General features: G+C 31.9%; 1 protein-coding gene across 1 annotated transcript in view; it reads left to right on the forward strand.

The window, feature by feature from the left end:
* The first annotated feature begins 3,070 nt into the window (after positions 1-3,070).
* LOC132751378 (CWF19-like protein 2) overlaps positions 3,071-20,745 on the forward strand; it is a 29,713-nt gene continuing 12,038 nt past the window's right edge. Inside the window, exons 1-11 of the mRNA XM_060741541.1 lie at positions 3,071-3,211; positions 5,367-5,477; positions 5,674-5,841; positions 6,482-6,568; positions 7,199-7,318; positions 7,625-7,834; positions 9,437-10,109; positions 12,036-12,187; positions 16,975-17,187; positions 18,464-18,541; positions 19,736-19,801. Of these exons, the coding sequence (XP_060597524.1) occupies positions 3,134-3,211; positions 5,367-5,477; positions 5,674-5,841; positions 6,482-6,568; positions 7,199-7,318; positions 7,625-7,834; positions 9,437-10,109; positions 12,036-12,187; positions 16,975-17,187; positions 18,464-18,541; positions 19,736-19,801 (1,956 nt within the window). The 5' untranslated portion in view covers positions 3,071-3,133. The remainder of the gene's footprint in view (positions 3,212-5,366; positions 5,478-5,673; positions 5,842-6,481; positions 6,569-7,198; positions 7,319-7,624; positions 7,835-9,436; positions 10,110-12,035; positions 12,188-16,974; positions 17,188-18,463; positions 18,542-19,735; positions 19,802-20,745) is intronic.

Below are 20,745 nucleotides of genomic sequence, written 5' to 3' on the forward strand. Positions count from 1 at the left end.
ACTTCCTAAACTAAATACGATTTCTACATGAATCGCCAATATAGTAAAAGTGTTCTATCTATCTCTGGATACTGCCAACCCCTCTTACGAGTGTTAAAGGCAGGAATTTAGTGCACGTCGGATTGTTAGTAAAAGGTGAAGAGAAAAGCTAAAAAGAAAAGTCCAAACATTGACATGCTTGGAAGGTGAGACTGAAAATGTATTCTAGTCATGGTTAAAATGTTAATAGTGAAACAAGATGATAAGAGATAAAATAGTTTAAAAACACTGGGAGTAAGACTAGTACTGCAAACCCACCACTGCCTGTTTGAACTGACTCAGGTTGGGCAGGGTGGCAATGTTACTAGGAAGTTTATTCCATAGTATAATGCTATGAGGGAAGAAAGAGTACTTATGGTAGTCGAAGGATACCTGTATTTGACGTAGGGATAAGGGATGCATATGTCTGGTTAATCTATGTGGGGTTTGAACATAAGTTGGGAGATTAATTGCAACTAGGTTATGGTATATCTTATAAAACATTATCAGTCTACAGTCCAGTCTGTGATGTTCAAGGGATCGCCAGCCCAGTTCTTCCTGCATGGCTGTGACACTAGAGTGAGGGGAGTAATCCCTTTTAACCCATCTTATTGCACGTCTCTGGATCATCTCAACTTTGTCAATATTGGTTTTAGTATAAGGAGACCAAATAGATGAGGCATATTCAACCTGTGGGCGGACCAGGGACTTGTATGCTAGTTCTTTTACTTTCTCATTTTTAGTGATGACATTTCTTTTAATAAAGCCAAGGGATCTGTTTGCATTGGAAGTTATTCGAGATATATGTGTATTAAATTTAAGGTCAGCAGATAGATCTAGTCCGAGATATTTAGCATTTGTAACAGACTCTAGGATTTGGCCATGGAGCATATATTTGTGTTTAATTATGGTCTTATTTTTGGTGATATGGATGACTTGGCATTTTGAAGGGTTAAACTCCATGTCCCACTTATTGCAGAAAACTTTTACATAACAGGTATTTGAAGGTTTGCATGCATTTCTGCATGAATATTGATCAAATAGAGAAAATAACAATCGACAATCCATAAAGAAAGCTCAAAACGACAAAATTGAAAATGTTGAGGCTCTGTTTGATTGAGCCTGTTCATGGACGGTACTGTAAAGTGCCAGCTACCGTCCACGCCCCCTAGCACCCTGATATTACCTCATGATACTTGTATTGAAATGACTTAAAACGGATATGAAGACATATTTTTGTTGCAAGAATAAAATAGAATAATAAGAGACTTATATTTTGGCTAGCCTTTAATCTAATAAGTTTATTGTAACTAATATCATATATTTTTCGTTTCACTCACTTATTGTTTTTAAAGCCCCAACTTTGTAATAAAAGTCTTAGAGATACTGTATGTTAACTAGGGTCCATCCGACCAGTTGTATAATATTTATTTTATTTTATTTTATTTATTTATTTTTTTTTTTTTGAGGGGGGGGGGGGGGTGAAATGTGAATGATATAAATGATCAAGGTTTATTTTCTTACTATTGAAACTTATAATACTAATAAGAACATATATTGTTTATGGAGGTTAACAAGATATTTGACGTTTAGTAAATGATCTAAACCTGGGACAGAAAGATACATATTATACATTTTAGTCCCAGTCTAAACTTAAGCATGTCTGACCAAACTTTGTTGATTTTTATGTTCTTTATATAATTTTTATCAAATGAAAGTACTTATACTACTCATGTATCATAAAAGGACATTTTGATACTCTAGTGTAGGACAATGTAGGATACTAGTTAGGGATTCATATTAAGAAACGATCAATATACTTACTTTGTTTATTCTGGCATTAAAACGGTCCATAAAAGTTGTCTATACTTCAAGTGTCTCTAGTTTAATAATTACAGACAAATATTTAACCTTTTTTACATATGAGAAGAAAAAACGGCAATCCTTCTAATACATAAAACTTACGTAACCTTTCAAATATTATGCTCCTCTTACAGAATTTCAATATTTTCTATAATGACCAGTATGACCTCTAAGTTTGTTAGGTGTGAAAATTCAAATACTGATACTTGGAATTCTTTTTTCTCAATTATTAATTTATTCTAAGCTAGAAAAATAATTATTTTATTTGAATTTGGTACAACCGGTCAAACATTTCACAACAATTGATATTTAATTGAACATGTCATTTGTAAACTTTATAAAATAGGTTATTTCTGACAAGATACCAATGTTATGATCGGTCCATTTTGACAGTCCTGGATCTACCAGAGTTAACATTTTTATTTACAACTGTCTGACAGCAGGTTTGTTATCATTATTATTTTGGATTATATCTGAAAAGCCTGAAAATAAGTGAAATCAATAACATTTAGTGATAATTGATGAGAATGTAACTTTTTATATTGTTAAACTCTGATTAATGTAATAAATCTGAAGTATTAAATACAGGTGACATTGAATAGTCTAGTTTAGAAAACAATAGTTATTATATAATTTACAAGTCAATACGTTCTCATATTGATTAGTACAAGAATCGCTGGGTCTAAGAATTGCTTTACAGTTCCCATGCTTTGCTATTATACTATAATTGTAGGTAAATTTTACATTGTTAAACTATAAGAGCAAAAGAATATATAGATGTGATTTTCCATTGTTGATCATTTCGTATCCAGCTATGCCGTCCTTTGAACACAGAATTTAATTTACACATTGCTAACAGCACTTGTAGTCCACGTAAATAACCAAAAAGAGATAAAAAAAGGTAAAAAATAGCCCTTACTATGTTAAACTCAAACTAATTTTAGTATCAACATTAATATTTGGATAAACTGATAATGCTCATTTCTTGTAAAGTAAAAAAAAATCTACAATTTCATAAACATGCTATTTCAAGTCCATTTTTATCAAAATTATATTAAATCTTTGAGAATAAAAAATGAACAGTTTTTTTAGTTTTAGTTTTTGATCCTGATCTTGATCCTGATCTTTATCCTGATCCTTAAATCTTAGTGAACACGGGGCCTTGGGGCATGCAGCTTTAGCTTTAAAATCAAAATCCGGAAATACGGAAGTCGGGCTTTAGACCCAGTCAAAAATCGTTTTTAAAGTGAAAATGAACTTTGAGAGCGCTACAGAACTCGAGAAGAAAAGACAAGAGAAACGAGAGGCTCGTCAGATTTACCTTGAAAAGGTTGAGTTGCACTGTGGCTTTTTGTTTACAATAAGTTGGTTGACAAATGTCCAAACTGAAAATTTTCATTGTGGTGTAGAATTCGGATAGCTCGACATTTCGGACATTTCAATATTTTATAATAAGACATTTTGGATTAAGTATAATGACACCTTTGGCCATATTTAGGACTCTTTTGACCAGATTTATGGAGACTTCGGCCCAGACTTTTAGAAGTTTTGAAATATGCCAGGGACACTTTAAGGCCATTGTATACAGTATCCCTGTTTCTCGTATTCTCGGGGTTTCTCGTATTCTCGTGGAATCATTAAAACGGATGGAAGCGACGCTCGCGACTTCCGTCGATATCCGAAAACATGTCTATTTAGCAGAGCATTTCATCTCCATTAAAAAAATAAAAGAAATGCGGCAAAAACCGATAAAAAACAAAAAAACTGTGGAAATAATCGTAAAATCCAGAAAATTTAATTAAATTTATCAATTTCCCCCCAAAAATCATCAGTTTTCTAGTTTTTTCCATGTTGCAGAAACCTGTAGCGGGTCTCTGACGCAAGACGCTTCAAATGACGGTCTCACACTACTATTTATACAATACAGCTCAAAATATTTGTTCCACGAATAGATAATATAAAAAAGATATGAACTCCAATTAAAAACCAATAATGAAACATTGTTTGTCCTAAACACATTTCATTTTTGACAACTGCAACGGAAAACAGTAGTATTCATTGTTAAATGCTCATATAACTAATAAGTAACTAATAAATAAACGTAAACTTAATGTATATTAGAGAGATTATGTAAATAACAACACTAAATGGAGTTCAAACTATTTTTGGAACAATCAAAATCATTTGGTACCAAAGAGGCGTCAATATGATCCTTAAAGTTTGATATGGCCTGCCAAGCTGTTATTAAAACACAATAAAATTACAGATTTAGGCCATTTAACACTTAATTAGGTGTGGCACTAATGATTTGAACTGGTATGTAGAATAAAATCATCACATAGCGACCAGCCTTAACAACCAATCAAATTCCACGAGAATACGAGAAAGCACCTGCTTCACATAGAGGGTGAAGGTCAGTATATACAAGCAGAAATATCTTTAGTTTTGCTTACAGTTACGATCTTTCTTTCTTTGTATTTTGTTAATAAGGTATTTCTCTGTGTATCAGGCTAAAAATACTGTAACAAAATGTTTTATAAATATTATGCAACCAAGTTTAGTCCTTAACCCCCCGAGAATACGAGAAAACAGGATACCCAAATAAGATTTTGATATTAAAAGAAATTAGATACTATTTAATATTTATGAAACGTTTTATCTAAAACTAGATATTACAATACACCCATAAACACTTTCAATATGATCTACGTAAATAACCGAGGTATATCGAGTGAAAAATATGAGTTGCTTCCCTTATATTCGAGTAAAATCGATATCGCTTATGCTAAAACAATACAAAATAAGCTGTTTTTAAACCGCTGGTTTGTTGTGATTAAATGTCCGATTTTAAAATGTATTACATCAATAGAAAGCTTTGGATCTTAGCTTCATCACAGTATAAACTTCAACACATGGGTTCGAGCCCTACTCGGGTCACGACCATGTTTCTCCATATGACACCAGTACTGGTTGGTTCCAGGAAGCGGACTCGAAAGTGATTAATATAAGTTGCAAGAACTTGTTTCGCAATCGAGCTTTAATAAATATGTTTAAACCAAACCAAACCAACACATTTTTTGACTCCAAAGTATTTAAATTAATTGTTAAACCTACCATATGTCAGACCATTTTACATACAATTTATACAGTGAGATACGCAACCTGTTATCTTTACTCGAAATACCACTGATAAGAATAGCCTGTCGTCTGCTAGTTCTGAAAGTGTTTATCGGTGTATTATAGTAACAGGTAATAAGATCATGATAATTTCTTTTAATATCAAAGTTTTATTTTGGTTCGACTGTTCAAGTGTCTAACCCTTTATAATTTCTACCTAAGCCAGAAGCTGTCTTTAATCTTATACTAGCATTGGTATTATGCTTACAAGTACATTCTAAACACTTATCACAAAAAAAAAAAAAATGTAATACACACTATCCTTTTAAAAACTTTCTTCACTAATACTTATTTCTCTTTTTTTTAAGGCAAAAGAGAAATATGAAAAAGAGGAGAGAAAGAAAGAAATTGCAAGAAATAGAGGCGACGACAACTGGATGCTGTCATCTGTTGACCAGAGGCTTAAACATGAAGAACAGGTGAGTGGTGCCATGAAATATTTCTTGTATCATATAGTGTATGTCATATAAGTAAAATGTATAACAGCTCACAGGATTATTTATGAAAATATGAAGCTGGACAAGCATTTATTATTAGTACTTTAACAATTACTAAATACTTATTCTTTAAATTTATGAGGAAAAAACATTGTATATATAAATTTCTAATTTCCAGAGTATGAAAAAGTCAAAGAAGAAGAAAAAAGAAAAGAAGAAAAAGAAACAAAAGAAGAAGAAAAAAGAATCTAGCAATTCATCAGATTCTGACTCGGAAGATGATAGAGAGAAGAAAAAGTCAAGAAAGAAAAAAAAGAAGAACAAATCCAGTAGCGAATCAGACTCGGTATGGATATATTTGCTACCTACCCAAATATGTTTAACGTTTTAGATAATGGAATTATCCTGCATTTGAATATTCATTGTTTTTTTAAGGGGTTTCAACATCACAATGGGAAAAGAGAACTTGGCCACCCCTTTACATTCTTTTAAATAATTCAAACTTCCTGAGCATGCAAAATGACCTTGCTCTAAACTGGTGGCATAGACAAGTCATTATTGACACTAGAATTCCACAAGTAATCTGTTTCAAGATTACTGAATATAATCTGTTTAGACAGAGCTTTTTTCACAGGTATAGGGAGTCCTTCCCTGAAATTAAGGAAAGATACATGTAATACAGTTTGTTTTTTTGTGAAAGGGAAAGACAAAATCTTTATGTAGCTTGAATTTCTAAGTTCATAATGACATTGATGTTAAACTTGTTTTGCATCTCATAGCTGGTATTTTGTTTATGCAGAAATTATTTTAGTCTGATTGAGTAGGAAGCTATAAGCTTATTGACACATTTTCTAATCAGTTCCTGGAACCAACCAATACTGTGCAATGAATTTCTTGTTCAAGGAAACAATGACTTTCCCTTGGTGGTGCTGGTACTGTACACTTAAAGGGGAAGAGGAAAATAATGATTTTGTTTTGAATTTTAGGATGAGGGTCCAGCCTGGGTAGAGAAGACCAATCCATCCAAGCCCACAGAGGCATGTGAAACTGGTGTTAAAGGTCCAAAATTAGAGGTACATTATTGTGTGTATTGTCATGAAATATATTTCGTTATAAGATAAGGTTTTTAATTAACAAAATTTCTTTTATGAATGAAGTTTTCTTGCTTAATGATTCCAGTAAAGTCCATGCCATGTTTTAGGGCTACTTACTTCGAGATTGTGACTTTGAAAATTATCTGCATTCATCACTTAAACAACTGTTACAGGTTTAGACTAAATACGTTTACCTATATTATTTTGAAAGACGAAATTAAAATAAAGTATGATTCCAGTATTGAATGAAAGGTTTTCTGTATGCATCCTTAATTTATGTAAAAGTAAAAAATTTTTTTTTGAGCACATGTCTTTTTTTTTTTTTTTTTTTTTGAGGCCCCAACTGGGTAACCCCGTTTATTCACCCCGTAATAGGTATGAGAGGGTCAGGGTCATCCCCTTCATACCTTACATTATTTATACATGTATATCACATTGTAATATTTACAAACAAAATATCATGATATACCTTAAATTTTATCATATTAACATTATAACATTTTTGAGCACATGTCTGACTGTAGGGTTATGTCAATAATTTTTTTTCTTATTTTTAAAGCTTTAAACCAGCATATATAAACAATATATGTATTAATGTTTTGTAATTAGAGAGATAGTTGGATGCAGGCACCTGTAGATTTGTTCCCAACTATAACCAGGCAGGATCTTGTCAGCCGACGAAATAAAGAGAAAGAAGAACTGGATAAACAGAAGGAACTTCTGAATAAGGTAAAATATATGTCAATAACTTTGTTTAAATCACCTTTATTTTCTCTCACAATCTGTTGGTTTTTGTTTAAAGTTAAAATATTTTTTGACTAACTTTAAAATTTACATAGCTAAAGTACTATATAGCTTCATTTTAAGGAAAAATACAGCTATTGAAGCATGACCCTGTTTTCTGAAGATGTTATGAATCACTTGTGTGGCAAACTGTAGATTTGTGCCCTCATTTTATCAGTTTTCATGAAAGTTTGTTCTAGTCGAAAAGTTTGATTATTATCTACTTAAATGCTTGTTTTATTAATTTTTCAGCCGGGCACCCACGAGAAAGAGTTGAACCCCTACTGGAAAGATGGGGGATCAGGGTTACCAGAAGAGCAGAAAAAATCCACAGACAAGCCAGTATCAGCAGGTGTGGGAGATGCTGGGCTGTCCTGGTTAAAAAAATCTTACCAGAGATGTGTGGAACAAGCAAAGGAAGAAGGGAGGCCACTGGAAGAGCTGGCTGCAGAACGATGGGGAGTGAGTATCAATTTCTAATGATGTTCAGTCATTTCTACATTGTTTAAACTTTTGATTTTCTATCTTCCAATTAAACCAATAATATTTTCATAAATCACAAAATCAGAACAATAGGATATTTCTTTAGAAGAAGAATTTTTTAACATGAACTTAAGCTAAACAAATACTTTTTTATCAGTTACCAAAGGCTATCATTGAAATTTATTTTGATTCTATATATTGATAAAAATGAGGTTATTATATTTCCATATAAATGCAGGATATAAAGGATGTATTTTACAAGGGATTAATGGTTCTTAACAGTGTACATGTGCCATCCTTTAACTTCACATTGTACTCGGGGTATAAAGGGATAGTTTAATGATCCGTTAACAAGGTGTCATAATAATGTTACAGTATAGGTTTAAATGTGTCTATAGTGTGATAATAGCATGATAAAGTTAAACATTGTTTTCATTTCTACATTAATTTTAGCTTAAAAACTGCCATATATCACTGTTCAAATGCTAAGAATAGAATTCTTATCTCTTATATTATTCTGTAGTCGGATTGAAAGTAAATCCATAGCAGTTTAAATAAAAATGAATTTATCAGTATACAGCAATAGTTATTAAACACAATGAAAGAACTCCATGTTTATATAGCTTGCATAATTATATACTTGAGAAAATTGTACATTTTGTATATTATATGTGTATCTCACTTTAAATGGATTAAGATGCTTTGGCAATGTCATTTGGTAATAATAGATTGCACATGTGCCTGTGTTGACCATGTAATTGACTTCATAGAAGAAGTGTCATATTAATTGTTTTGAATATTTAAAATGAGTACTGGACAATATTTGGACTCCTGACAATTTTTGGACTTTGGAAAATATTTGGACTTGAATTTTGACAAAATGCAAGTTTTTTAAACAGTGTATGATTAACAAAGACTATATAGGAAGGATGCACATGACCTTAAATTTTAAAAATGCTTGTAACATTAACAATAATTTCTATCCATGAATTATTAGTCAGGAAACACTGGACATCCATGCTGTCTGCCCAGATTCTGTCCTGTTAGATGTTCAACTCTATTATTGTCATATCAAGTATTAAACTTACAATGGTCAGGGCTAAATTCAAAGCAGAATTAGGACATTTTTCAAATTCAGGAGATAATGGGACAGGAAATAAGGTCTCTGCTGTTAAAATAGTGCAGAATCAATCTGATGGTATCCACGGGGAATTTTCTCTAGACCATGAAGACTTCAAAAGTGAAGTGGGTCCAAAAACATAAATGTTAATTTATATGGCAGACATGTGGAAATGTAGACCATCTTGAATGAGCAGAGCTATTTTTGAGCCCACTTTACTTTTGAAAAGAACATATTTTGGAGATAATTTCCTGAAAATTTCATGCTTGTATCACAATTTGCACTATTTTCCAAGTTTCAGTCGTACTAAGGGCAAGAACTGAAGAATAGTTCTTGTTATCAATTTCAAACAGTTTTCTATTATTAAAAGAAGTCATGTAGCTGAGACTCTTTATGACAAAATAATTGCAGGATATTCATTTGTTTAGATATGTCAGCAAGTATTTTTGGCTCCATTTCAGTCTTTAGAGAAAATTCAGGAAATGATAAGAAATGCAGAAGTAACTTTATATGGTGAGCAAAAATCAGGATCTCAGGCAGACAGACCAAGAAATAGATTTATGAAACCTTCTGATAGTGATAATAATAGTGCTAGAAAATATGACAGATATAGAAGGTCACGTTCAAGGTCACCTTCAAGACATTCACAAAGAGAAAGGTCAAGAACACCAGATAGAAATAGAAGAAGGTCACGCTCAAGAGACAGAGGTGAAAGTTCAAGGTCTAGTTATAGTAGCAAAAGTAGACGTTCAAAATCTAGGTCATTATCTAGAGACAGAAGGAGATCTTGCTCAAGAGAAAGGAATAGGAGAAGGTCAAGGTCAAATTCTACAGAAAGATATAGAAGAAGGTCAAGGTCAGGTGACAGAAATAGGTCAAATGGCTCGAGTTCAATGAGAAGCAGGTTCATGAAACCAGGAGATATGCAAGATAATGAATACAAAGGGTCAAGGTCAGCGTCATCTAAAGATAAAGTACCAGGATGGAAAAAGAAGGAGTTTCATAAACCAGTTGAAAATGAGGATGAATTTAATAGGTCGTCATCACATAGAGATGATAGAGGTAGAAGAGATGAGAAAAATGACAGAAAAAAGAGACGCTCTCCTTCATCCTCCTCCTCGTCATCATCATCAGGTAATAGTTTTGTTACTTGTCACGACTCATCAGAGGTTTTTTGACATGGCAGGACTGGAAATAATTTTTCGAGATAAATATTCCACTTGATGCAGGTTAAGATCTGTAACTTGTGTGCAAAATTTCAGATCATTTGCTCACTTTATTTTTCCAGAATAATCATTCTAATTGTGAAAAATGAACCAAAATTTAAAATAGTTGCAATGTTTTTAACTCAAAGTGGCTAAGAAAAAAAAAATAGCACAACAATACGATTTTCTATCTATTTCTGAGTAATTTTCCTAATAAATTTTTTGCATATCTTTCTGGTTTAAGTGCTTCCACTGATCCATGTAAGAAATTGACATTATATATTTTAGGCTTTTGGACCTCAGTGGAACTTCATTAATGCATGTATATATATATTCAGGACTGGTATTTCTATCTTTGTGCCTTTTTAACTAAATTACATATTTTTTTTATTTATTTTAGGCTTTTTAATGTAGAAAAAGTCTTCCAAGTTTTAATAAGAATGTTTTAAATGACTGCTTTTATCCCTGGGACTTAAATAGTTTTATCCCTGGGCCTTAAAATAGTTTTATCCCTGGGCCTTAAAATAGTTTTATCCCTGGGCCTTAAAATAGTTTTATCCCTGGGCCTTAAAATAGTTTTATCCCTGGGCCTTAAAAAGTTTTATCCCTGGGCCTTAAAATAGTGTACAGAGTAGTATCTAAAGTCTTTCTTCTACAACTAATTCTAAATATTGTTGCATGACCTTCACAGTGTTGATATGTCTGAGGATGTAAGCAAATAAACCAGAGTTTAAGTCTAGAAATAAAATTATATTCTGAGATGTGTTTTGTAAATATTTGAACTTTATCATTATGAATTCAATCTGGAGAAACTAACAATAGAGCCGAATGCAAAAGCAGCCAATATAATTAATTTAAGAGACCTGTTTGTGATGGTTGTTTTAATATGACATATTTTATTACTCATATTTAAAGGGACTCCATGAAGGTTTTTTGACATGACGGGGCTTGAAATAATTTTACGAGATTATAACTCTGTTTGATGAAGGTCTATACCAACAACTTATATGCAAAATTTCAGATCATTAGCTTGCTCTTTTCATCCGGAATTGTTATTGTAATTGTGAAAAATGGCCTAGAATTGAAACGCTTTTCACTCAAATCAGACTGAGAATAGCACAAACATAATAAATAATTATGATTTTCAATGTATTTCTGGGTATATTTCTTAATTATGATTTATATATATGTATCTGTTTCAAGTGCCCCAGTTGATCTATGTGAGATATTAAAATTTTATGTTTTTTAGGCTTAGTGAGATTCACTGGAGTTCCTTTAAAGGGAGACACAGGCAAAATTTTCATTTCTTCGTTTTGAATTTACATTCATTAATCTGTCAATGTCCTCAAAATGAATACACAAGGCAGTCCCAGGAACAAAACTTTTCTCCATATAAAAATAAAATGGTGGTTTCCTAACTTGACCCACGTGGGTCAGGTTTTAGTGTTAAGATTTGACTTTAGTTGTCACAGTGAACACTGGAAACGTTAAAGAACACACCAGATGAATGATTTATGTTTGTTTCAATCATATAATATTCACAATATCTGTTATTGTAAATGCCAGGGTTTGTTCAAGCCACATGACTAGTTTTTAAACTACTCGGTGATTCTGCTGGTTGCTAAATTTAGTTCAACATATGTTGGATATAGTTACCTTTCAAACCTAAAATATATAGAAATTATACAGCAATTCATGCTGGGACTTTTACAAATATCATTTTAGCGTGATTTGAGTAAATAAAATAATTTTGATATTTTTGTCATTAATTTGCCTGAGTATCCCTTTAAGTCAAATATATATTTTTTTAAAAATGACAAGAAAATCAATGTTGATAAATAACGTTTTTTTGCAGATTCAAGCTCTGACAGCAGTGATGAAGATTCTGATAAAGGTGAAAGGTCAAAAGTGAAACAAAGGTCAAGGTCACCTGTCAGAATTTTGTCAGAAAAAGAGATGAATGACTTGGGTGCCAAAATTGTGAAAGCTGAAATTATGGGTAATGAGGTAAAGCAATTTTTTTTATATAAAATTTTCAAAAGTAAGTCAAGGGAAGCAGCGGCCAAGCAGCTTAAAAGGTGGATGATGGGCTTTAACCTTTAAAGGTCATGATCATAATTCCTCATGCATCGTTACTGGTGAGTATAAGGAAGCCGTGTTGAGGATGTCTAAATAATTGGAAAGCTTTATTCACAATCAAAGTAGAATAAACACTTAAACTAAACCTTCATATAGGTAATTCTTTCTTAAAATTATGGAGATAAATTTTACCACATACAGAGTAGAATTGTTAATTGGATTTGAGGCACTGAAATAATTGCAGGAATCATACAGCATGGAGTTCATTGATACAGAACAAAAATGTTCCAGTATTTTTTTCTTTGCAACATGTTTTAGCTTTTTTTTCCCTTAAAGGTTTTTTCTGTAATGTTTTTTTTTCTTTTTTGCATAGATATGAAAAGTCTTCTATATTTAGAACTAACATAGTTAAAGCTATTCATACTTATATAAAGACTTCATTACTATTCAAAGACATGATAAATGGAAATAGAAGGTTTGTATAAACATGTTGATTTCATTCTCTAAGTTTGAAAACATGCCAAGAACAGGAATATGCGATACTCTGGATCCTGGACACTCCAAATATTTCAAGTTCTCTGTCAAAATTTCCAGAAGAGCAGGCATTTATATTAAAGCTGTGTACAAAATTATTACTTTTGATTAGTTATGTTTATTAATTTAATCACTATATATTTGTTTTTTGTCATTCTTGAATAATTCAGACAGTAGTAAAGACCTAAGTATTACACAGTAAATTGACATATCACCATTCCTTCCTTGAACATGTTGAAATCTTTATACATTTCCCTTGAAATTTTTATACATCTGGAAAACTTTATGCTTTTCCCTTGAAATCTTTATGCATTTCCCTTGAACTCTTTATCCATTTCCCTTGAAATTTTTATCCAGTTCCCTTGAAATCTATTTCTATTTCCCTTGAAATTTTTATCCATTTCCCTTAAAATTTATATCCATTTCCCTTGAAATTTTTATTCATTTCCCTTGAAATCTTTATCCATTTTCCTTGAAATCTTAATACGTTTTTCTTGAAATCTTTATCACTTTTCCTTGAAATCTTTATTCATTCCAGGATAAGCCATCAATAGATTAACTCTTTAATAAAATAAAGCAAAGAGGAGGATAAAGTTAAACAAAAATGTTTTTACATGGCACAAAATATAGTCTCTTAAGAGTTTATACTAAATTCTCTGTATTGACTTTTTCTAGTCACTGTAGTTTCTTCTGTTGTGCAAGTAAAAAGAGTGACTAATTGTTCATTCTTTCTTTCCTCATAGTACATGTTTCACATGGACAATCATCTTCCTTTCCTTTAATCTCCTTTTTCTTAGTCTTCTACTCCTTTTTTGTTGTGTTGTTTTTCTGTTTTTAGTCTTGCCTTTAAACATTTTCAGATGCCCAAGTAATCCACTTTTTAAGGTCAAGTTATTTGACTTTCTGCCTTGGCAAAGTTGCAGCAGTCTGATATTTGTCGAAGCTATTTGGTCTAGAACTGACTGCCTTTGATTTGTCCTGCTATTAAAATTTGCCAGCATTTGTTTAAATTCTTCTTTGTCTTTTAGTTTCTCTAGGTTAACCCTGGTGTCTTCAATATCTTTTACTTCTGCCATACATGCATCTAGTACCTCTTGCAGTTTTCTTGAATCCTCATCTTTTACTTCCAAAGCTTTTTCTCTTATTTCATTTTCTAACTTATCAAAATGGTTGTTTATTGCCTCTCTGGTTTGAGTAAGTTTTGTTAATGCTTCATCAATATTTTTTCCACTTAATTCAATTTTTTCTTTTACAGTTTCAGCCTTTGCTTTAAATACATCTTCTATGGTTTTTACATTTTTAATAGAAATATCCTTATCAGGTATTTGATTGGTGTCATCTTTTCTACCGTTTATCATGTCAATAAACCATGTACTTGAATCCATTCTCTTTTCCTTTGATTTCAGTTTGAATTTCTATGTTGTTTAGTTTGTAAATACTGGTTTGATCAAGATCCTGTGATACCTCTGCAATTTATCTTGAAAATGATGAAATGAGCATTTATTCCATAGATAATTCCCATGTCATATTACATTAAACATTAAATTTGTCCTCTTTTTTATGTAAATTTCATGTTAAGATATCATCACAAAGTGTTGTTTTGTATATAACCATGTTATATGCGGAAGTTTCAATGTCTGAATTTTACACACTATAACTTATATATAATTTCAATATTTTCCTTAACTGTAACAATTTCAAACTTTTCTCTTTAACCGTAGATACTTGTTATATTTTAGATGATATGTATCTAACACAAAACCCAATTTTATTCAAAATTTCACAATAAAGCTCTTAAAAAAAAGACTATAACTTTGTCTTCTCAATGTAAAATGTAATATATACAATGCTATAACTTACAAATGTTGAATTCTTGCCAGCTTTTGGTGTTTTTTCTTTTTAAATTTTGTAACCATGAACCTGTATATAAAAAGATATATATATCATAGCTGCAACATTCCTTTAGATGTCTCCTTTTCAAATTCAGTTTTCCAAATACATAAATGTAGTCCTTTTGTTATTGAAAGGACCACGTTTAAACAACCTATCAGGAAGTGATTATAATCTGTTCATTACCACTAATATGCGAGTTGCATGTTTTTGTTATGAAATCTATAAATAGTAACAAATTGCTGATAAGACATACAGGTTTGGCAAAAAAGATGGTGGCTGAAAAAATGGAAAATATAGTAATTTTATATTTATAATTACAAACTTATTTTTCATGAAACTGCTTAATATTTTTATATCATTAGAAAGGTCTGTAAACTCATATTGTACACATTAAAAGAATTAAATTTTCAAAACTGTTACCTTTTTTCTTGGTAGAGGGTTAAACCAGAGACATAGATAACATTATCTATGTCTCTGGTTAAACATAGTGCTTGAAAACTATTGAAAAACAGTTGAAAAATAGCGGAGTTTTCTTTTTCAAAAGCTTAAAAATCTGCTAGTATTTCAAAAATATGAATATAAAGAACTTTCAAATGGTATAAAAATCTAAGAAATCGATCAACAGAAAAAAGTTATGAGAATTAAAAAATTATGCTGCTATATAATGCATATAAATATTGGCTTTTTTTGCCAACCAGTGAATCTGCTAAATTCTGGTAGCAGGTGCTTGTGATGTCATCATGCAACTTGCCTATAGAGTCTCAGACCAGTCTGATCACACTATGGACTGTGTAAGACTCAGACCAACCTAATCACACTATGGACTGTGTAAGACTCAGATCAGCCTAATCACACTATGGACTGTGTAAGACTCAGGCCAGCCTAATCACACTATGGACTGTGTAAGACTCAGACCAGCCTTATCACACTATGGACTGTGTAGGACTCAGGCCAGCCTAATCACACTATGGACTGTGTAAGACTCAGACCAGCCTGATCACACTATGGACTGTGTAAGACTCAGACCAGCCTGGTCACACTATGGACTGTGTAAGACTCAGACCAGCCTGATCACACTATGGACTGTGTAAGACTCAGACCAGCCTGATCACACTATGGACTGTGTAAGACTCAGACCAGCCTGATCACACTATGAACTGTGTAAGACTCAGACCAGCCTAATCACACTATGGACTGTGTAAGACTCAGACCAGCCTAATCACACTATGGACTGTGTAAGACTCAGACCAGCCTGATCACACTATGGACTGTGTAAGACTCAGGCCAGCCTGATCACACTATGGACTGTGTAAGACTCAGGCCAGCCTGATCACACTATGGACTGTGTAAGACTCAGGCCAGCCTGATCACACTATGGACTGTGTAAGATTCAGACCAGCCTGATCACACTATGGACTGTGTAAGACTCAGGCCAGCCTGATCACACTATGGACTGTGTAAGACTCAGGCCAGCCTGATCACACTATTGACTGTGTAAGACTCAGACCAGCCTGATCACACTATGGACTGTGTAAGACTCAGGCCAGCCTGATCACACTCTTGACTGTATGATATTACCACAAGACTCAAACCACTGATGTTGGTATAGAGCGTCACCTACATCACATGGGATAATAAATCTTGAAAAAATTATTTTCAACCCGGCCATGTCAAAAAACCTTAGTCCCTTTAAGCAACTTGGACTCTTTTATAATATAAGGAGGAATAGGTTTCATTTAAAATTATGTTGTTAAAGATCCTGTAACACATTTTTTTTCATGGTTTTATTTCATAAATATGATGCTCAAATTAAGATTTGTCAATATTGTAAGTTCCAATAAGCATTATTTATAAAGATATTACCCAATTTAACATTTCATGTAAATAAAGGGAGGTAATTAGAAATTTATTTTCTATAAATTCTAGGTCAAATTTTCCAATGAGAAAAGAATGCATGTAATTAATTGATTCAATATAATGTGCACAAATATTTGCAGTACACATTTGACATATTCTTCGATGTTTGAAAATTGTTTAATTTGCATAATTATATACTATATAATTTTTGCAAGTGTGGTATACACATAGTAACAATATCAATCACAAAACATACAGGATCTTTAATATTTCAAGCATGTTTAGTACATTTTATACCATAATCAAGATTCCTAAAATTCATACCAATGAAGATAAGTGGTTTACAAAGTGGGAGACAGGGGTCATGTTATTACTGTTAAACCTTAAAATTTTACACCCAACAATAAAAAATGTCAATTTATATATTTCAGGAGCAGGCAGCAAAGTTAAAGGCCCAGCTTGAGGCAGCCAGAGAAGCTAAGAAAAATGCACCTGCTGTTCCTCAAGGTCAAGGTCGAAAGAAACATGATGATGATGACTTTGTGACCTTGATCCGAACTGATAGGTCAGGGTTAGCTCGGCCTGTACCAGACAGTCAGCATCCTGTAGAATCTGGAGGAAAGAGAAGAAGGAAAAAGCAAAAGGTAAGCTAATAGTCACAAAGAGTAAAAATAAACCTAAAGGAATAGAAATAAAGTTTCTGAGGAAAGGTAATGTGATACAATTTGACAAAATTTGAGAAACACTTGAGTCACTTTTTATAAGAGGTTATGACTTTATAAATTAACATTTTAATGATGAATAATTATGTAGAGATCAATATGCAAAATTTTGCACCCATCATTAAAGGGTTTAAAGCCAGAACATACTTTTCTGGCAGTGTACTGTTAGGCTGTCTTTCCTTATAATTATCTCTTGAAAGAAAACTTGAAATAAAGATTAAGTGTGTCTGTTTTTAGCATGAAAACTACGAGTATAAGTGAATGGAATAAAATGTTTCATATAAATACAAAATTCCGTGTTATACCTGCTATTTTTTTAGGGAGATTTTCTTTAATGTTTCTGCATGTTTAAACATTACAAAATTCCTTTCTTAAGAAGTAAAAATTTATTTATTTCTGAAGCAAAATGTGCCTTTAAGAATATATGTATGAATATATAATGTAAATGCATATGAAGTCACGTCTTGATCAATACAGGGTGTGGTACAGTTTAACTCAATTCAGATGTATTTCTTCAAATGACAAAGATGTACATGTATTTTTGTCAGAAAACTTACATTTGTATAATTATTTTGGTGTGTACCAGAATAACTGATGCTTGATATAGTTTTACCTCTGTCAAAGCTAGATATTTTTACCTGTAACGATATGTTATGCAAATAGAACACTCTGTCTGGAGATTACTAGTGGCCATTCTAATGATTATGATGTTCATGAGATAATAAATTGATTTACCTAATAATTTTTCTCTGATAAATATTTCAGATTGACATTCTGGTAAATAAAATAATTTCTTGCATATCAGACAAGATTGCACTGGTGCAAGAAAAACCTGTCATACACCCACTATGTGTGACAAGTCATGTGTTTTAAATGACGTCATTCCCACACATCCTTTATGAATGAAATTCATTCTTAGGTTGACGTCATTGTGACATTATGAATGAAGTTATATATGCTACTATAAGAAATATCATTAATTTTTAATATGCAAGAAAAAGAATCCAACTCCGGCTGTCGTCACAAACAAGAATATCTAGCTCTTGGGTGACTGTTTAGCAGAAACTCAGCAGAACCTCATTACTGCTGTAAACAGTTACCCTCAAGCTAGATGTTCCGGTCTGTACCGGCAGCGGTTGTAAGATCCTTATAAAATTGACTAACCTAATAAGTTTTTTTGGTTTGATAAATATTTCAGATTGAGACACACACTGGTAAACAAGGGGAGAGAACTCAATATTTTGATGATGATGACAAGTTCGACCTTAAAACACTGGTGAGATCTTTATATACATATTTTCTTTAGCCATTTCTACATTCATGTATTTATTCTAAGTTTGATTAGAAAAAATACAAATTTTCTTAATATTTCAAGATTTTTATACCATTTGATGTATATTGATACCAAAGCAAAATTTTAAATCATTTGCTTACTAAGTTGTTCCAGAATTATCATTCTTACTGTGTCAATTGACTTAAAAAATTTAAAATTCAAACAATTTTAACTTAAAAAGAATTCTTAAATATTTAACTCTTAACCTGCTGGTGGCAGCTGATTCTACCCATGCACTATTGCAGACTAAGATCAGTTGCCACATCTGTGTCGCCTGATAATTGTCTGCACTCTCGCTACACATTTTTAAATTTTCCCAAAAAATGATGGATGGTTTGTCTAGTTTGAAAGATGGACAAGTTCATTTAAAGTTACATTAAATAAATATGTAAAAATATTTTTGCCATAGGCCTAAAAACCAAGCATTCTACAGATTCATTAACATTTTTAACAGTCTTGATGTAAATCTCAACAAATGTTGTTCATAAATAAGGATTTCAAACGGAAAACCCCACGGTAACACTAAAGTTCGTATACGAATTTTAACATGCAAATGAAGATTATAATCAGCTTGTGTATGCGCTACGTCACAGTGTTATAGCTGCTATCCGGGACACAACAAATATGAGATTTTCTTGTTCAAACACATTTTAACCGTTTAACGTCACGGTGCACTAGGCCTGAGGTTCAGTAAAAAGTAATCATCTCATAAAAAAAGATTAAATTTGTATGAAAACATCCGTTACAATGCGGAAATATACCGTTAAATTAGGACTGCTACTTATAGTCATGTTTGTTGATTTAATATTGATGTACGGATGATCTGAAGGCGGAGTTTCTCATGCAAACAGATATTGTACTTCCGATTTCGCCACAATGAGGTTGTCCATTTTTTATGCTTATAAAACTCATTTTGGTTGTCTGGACACCAAAATAAGATCTGGAGTCGATATAAAACCCAATTTATTAATGAAATGTCGCTATTTCTGTTTTTATGAAATTTATTAAATGTAACTTTAAGATATTTAGTGTAGTAAGGGTTAAAAGTTTATTCTCAGTTGTTGGAAAATAAGATGGTTTAGACAATTACGGTCATGTAACTAGTTTGTTATACATAGATATATGTTTATTATTCAGGTTGAACGAGAGAAAATGGGTACGGCAGAAGATCAAAACCAGATGTTTGCAAGACTGGCTGGAAGGGTATGTTACATGTCTATAAATTTACCAGTTATAAAATTGTGATGTCATGGTATTTTGTTTAAAATGTATTCATGCACGTCTGTTTGCTCTTAATTCACACTAAAACACAGTCAAACTTGTGACCAAATATAAGTGAAGATTACCATAGTTTTACTCAAATCTTATTTCACACTAAAATGGATGGTAATGATTATACATTTAAAAAGATATTAGCCCGGGGTTCTATGATATTACGGTACTTAACGTTTATCAGAAAATATTTAAATATAAATATCATAAATGAATGAGATTTTTTTCTATCTTATAATTGAACAATTTCCAGAACTGTTTGTCAAAAAATTATTTCAAAAGAACCAACAAAAATGACATTTTTTAGAATATTTTCAATGTCTGCCATTTTGGGAAATTTCAGAGGAGGTTACTACGGTATCAAGGTAATCCCCAAAAAAGCAAGTATGGAAGGATAGATGGGTCAAAACTTTCAAGTTAAGTTGTGAAAAACTTCCAACAGCTAACTTGCTATAAAATTAAAACTATATGAACAGACTATATGTCAGTATATGTGTTTATAACATATTTTAATTGACTGTGTAAAAACCATTAAGGAAAATGGTAGTCAAATATGAAGGTTTTATAAAATAGTTTTCTTGCCACAAATACATTCATTATTCACCAAATTAAATTCATTGGCAGGTGAAAATGAATCTAGTGTGCAAGTTTTACAAATATTAGCATCATCAGGTGTTGCTTTTACTAGCAGTCACAGAAAATTTAAATGCCTTGATATCATAGAACCCTTGATATCATAGGAACCGAGTATATTTACTTTTGAACCCTTAAAGCAGCATGCCTTGAGATGCATGTTAATTTTTATGAAATTTTTGAAAATGTATTTAAAAGTAAAAATATTGTTAAGGGAACAAAAAAAGTAATTTACATATTGC

This window comes from Ruditapes philippinarum, unplaced genomic scaffold (assembly GCF_026571515.1).
Source record: "Ruditapes philippinarum isolate M1 unplaced genomic scaffold, ASM2657151v2 ctg5112_1_1_1_1, whole genome shotgun sequence".
NCBI lineage: Eukaryota > Metazoa > Mollusca > Bivalvia > Venerida > Veneridae > Ruditapes > Ruditapes philippinarum.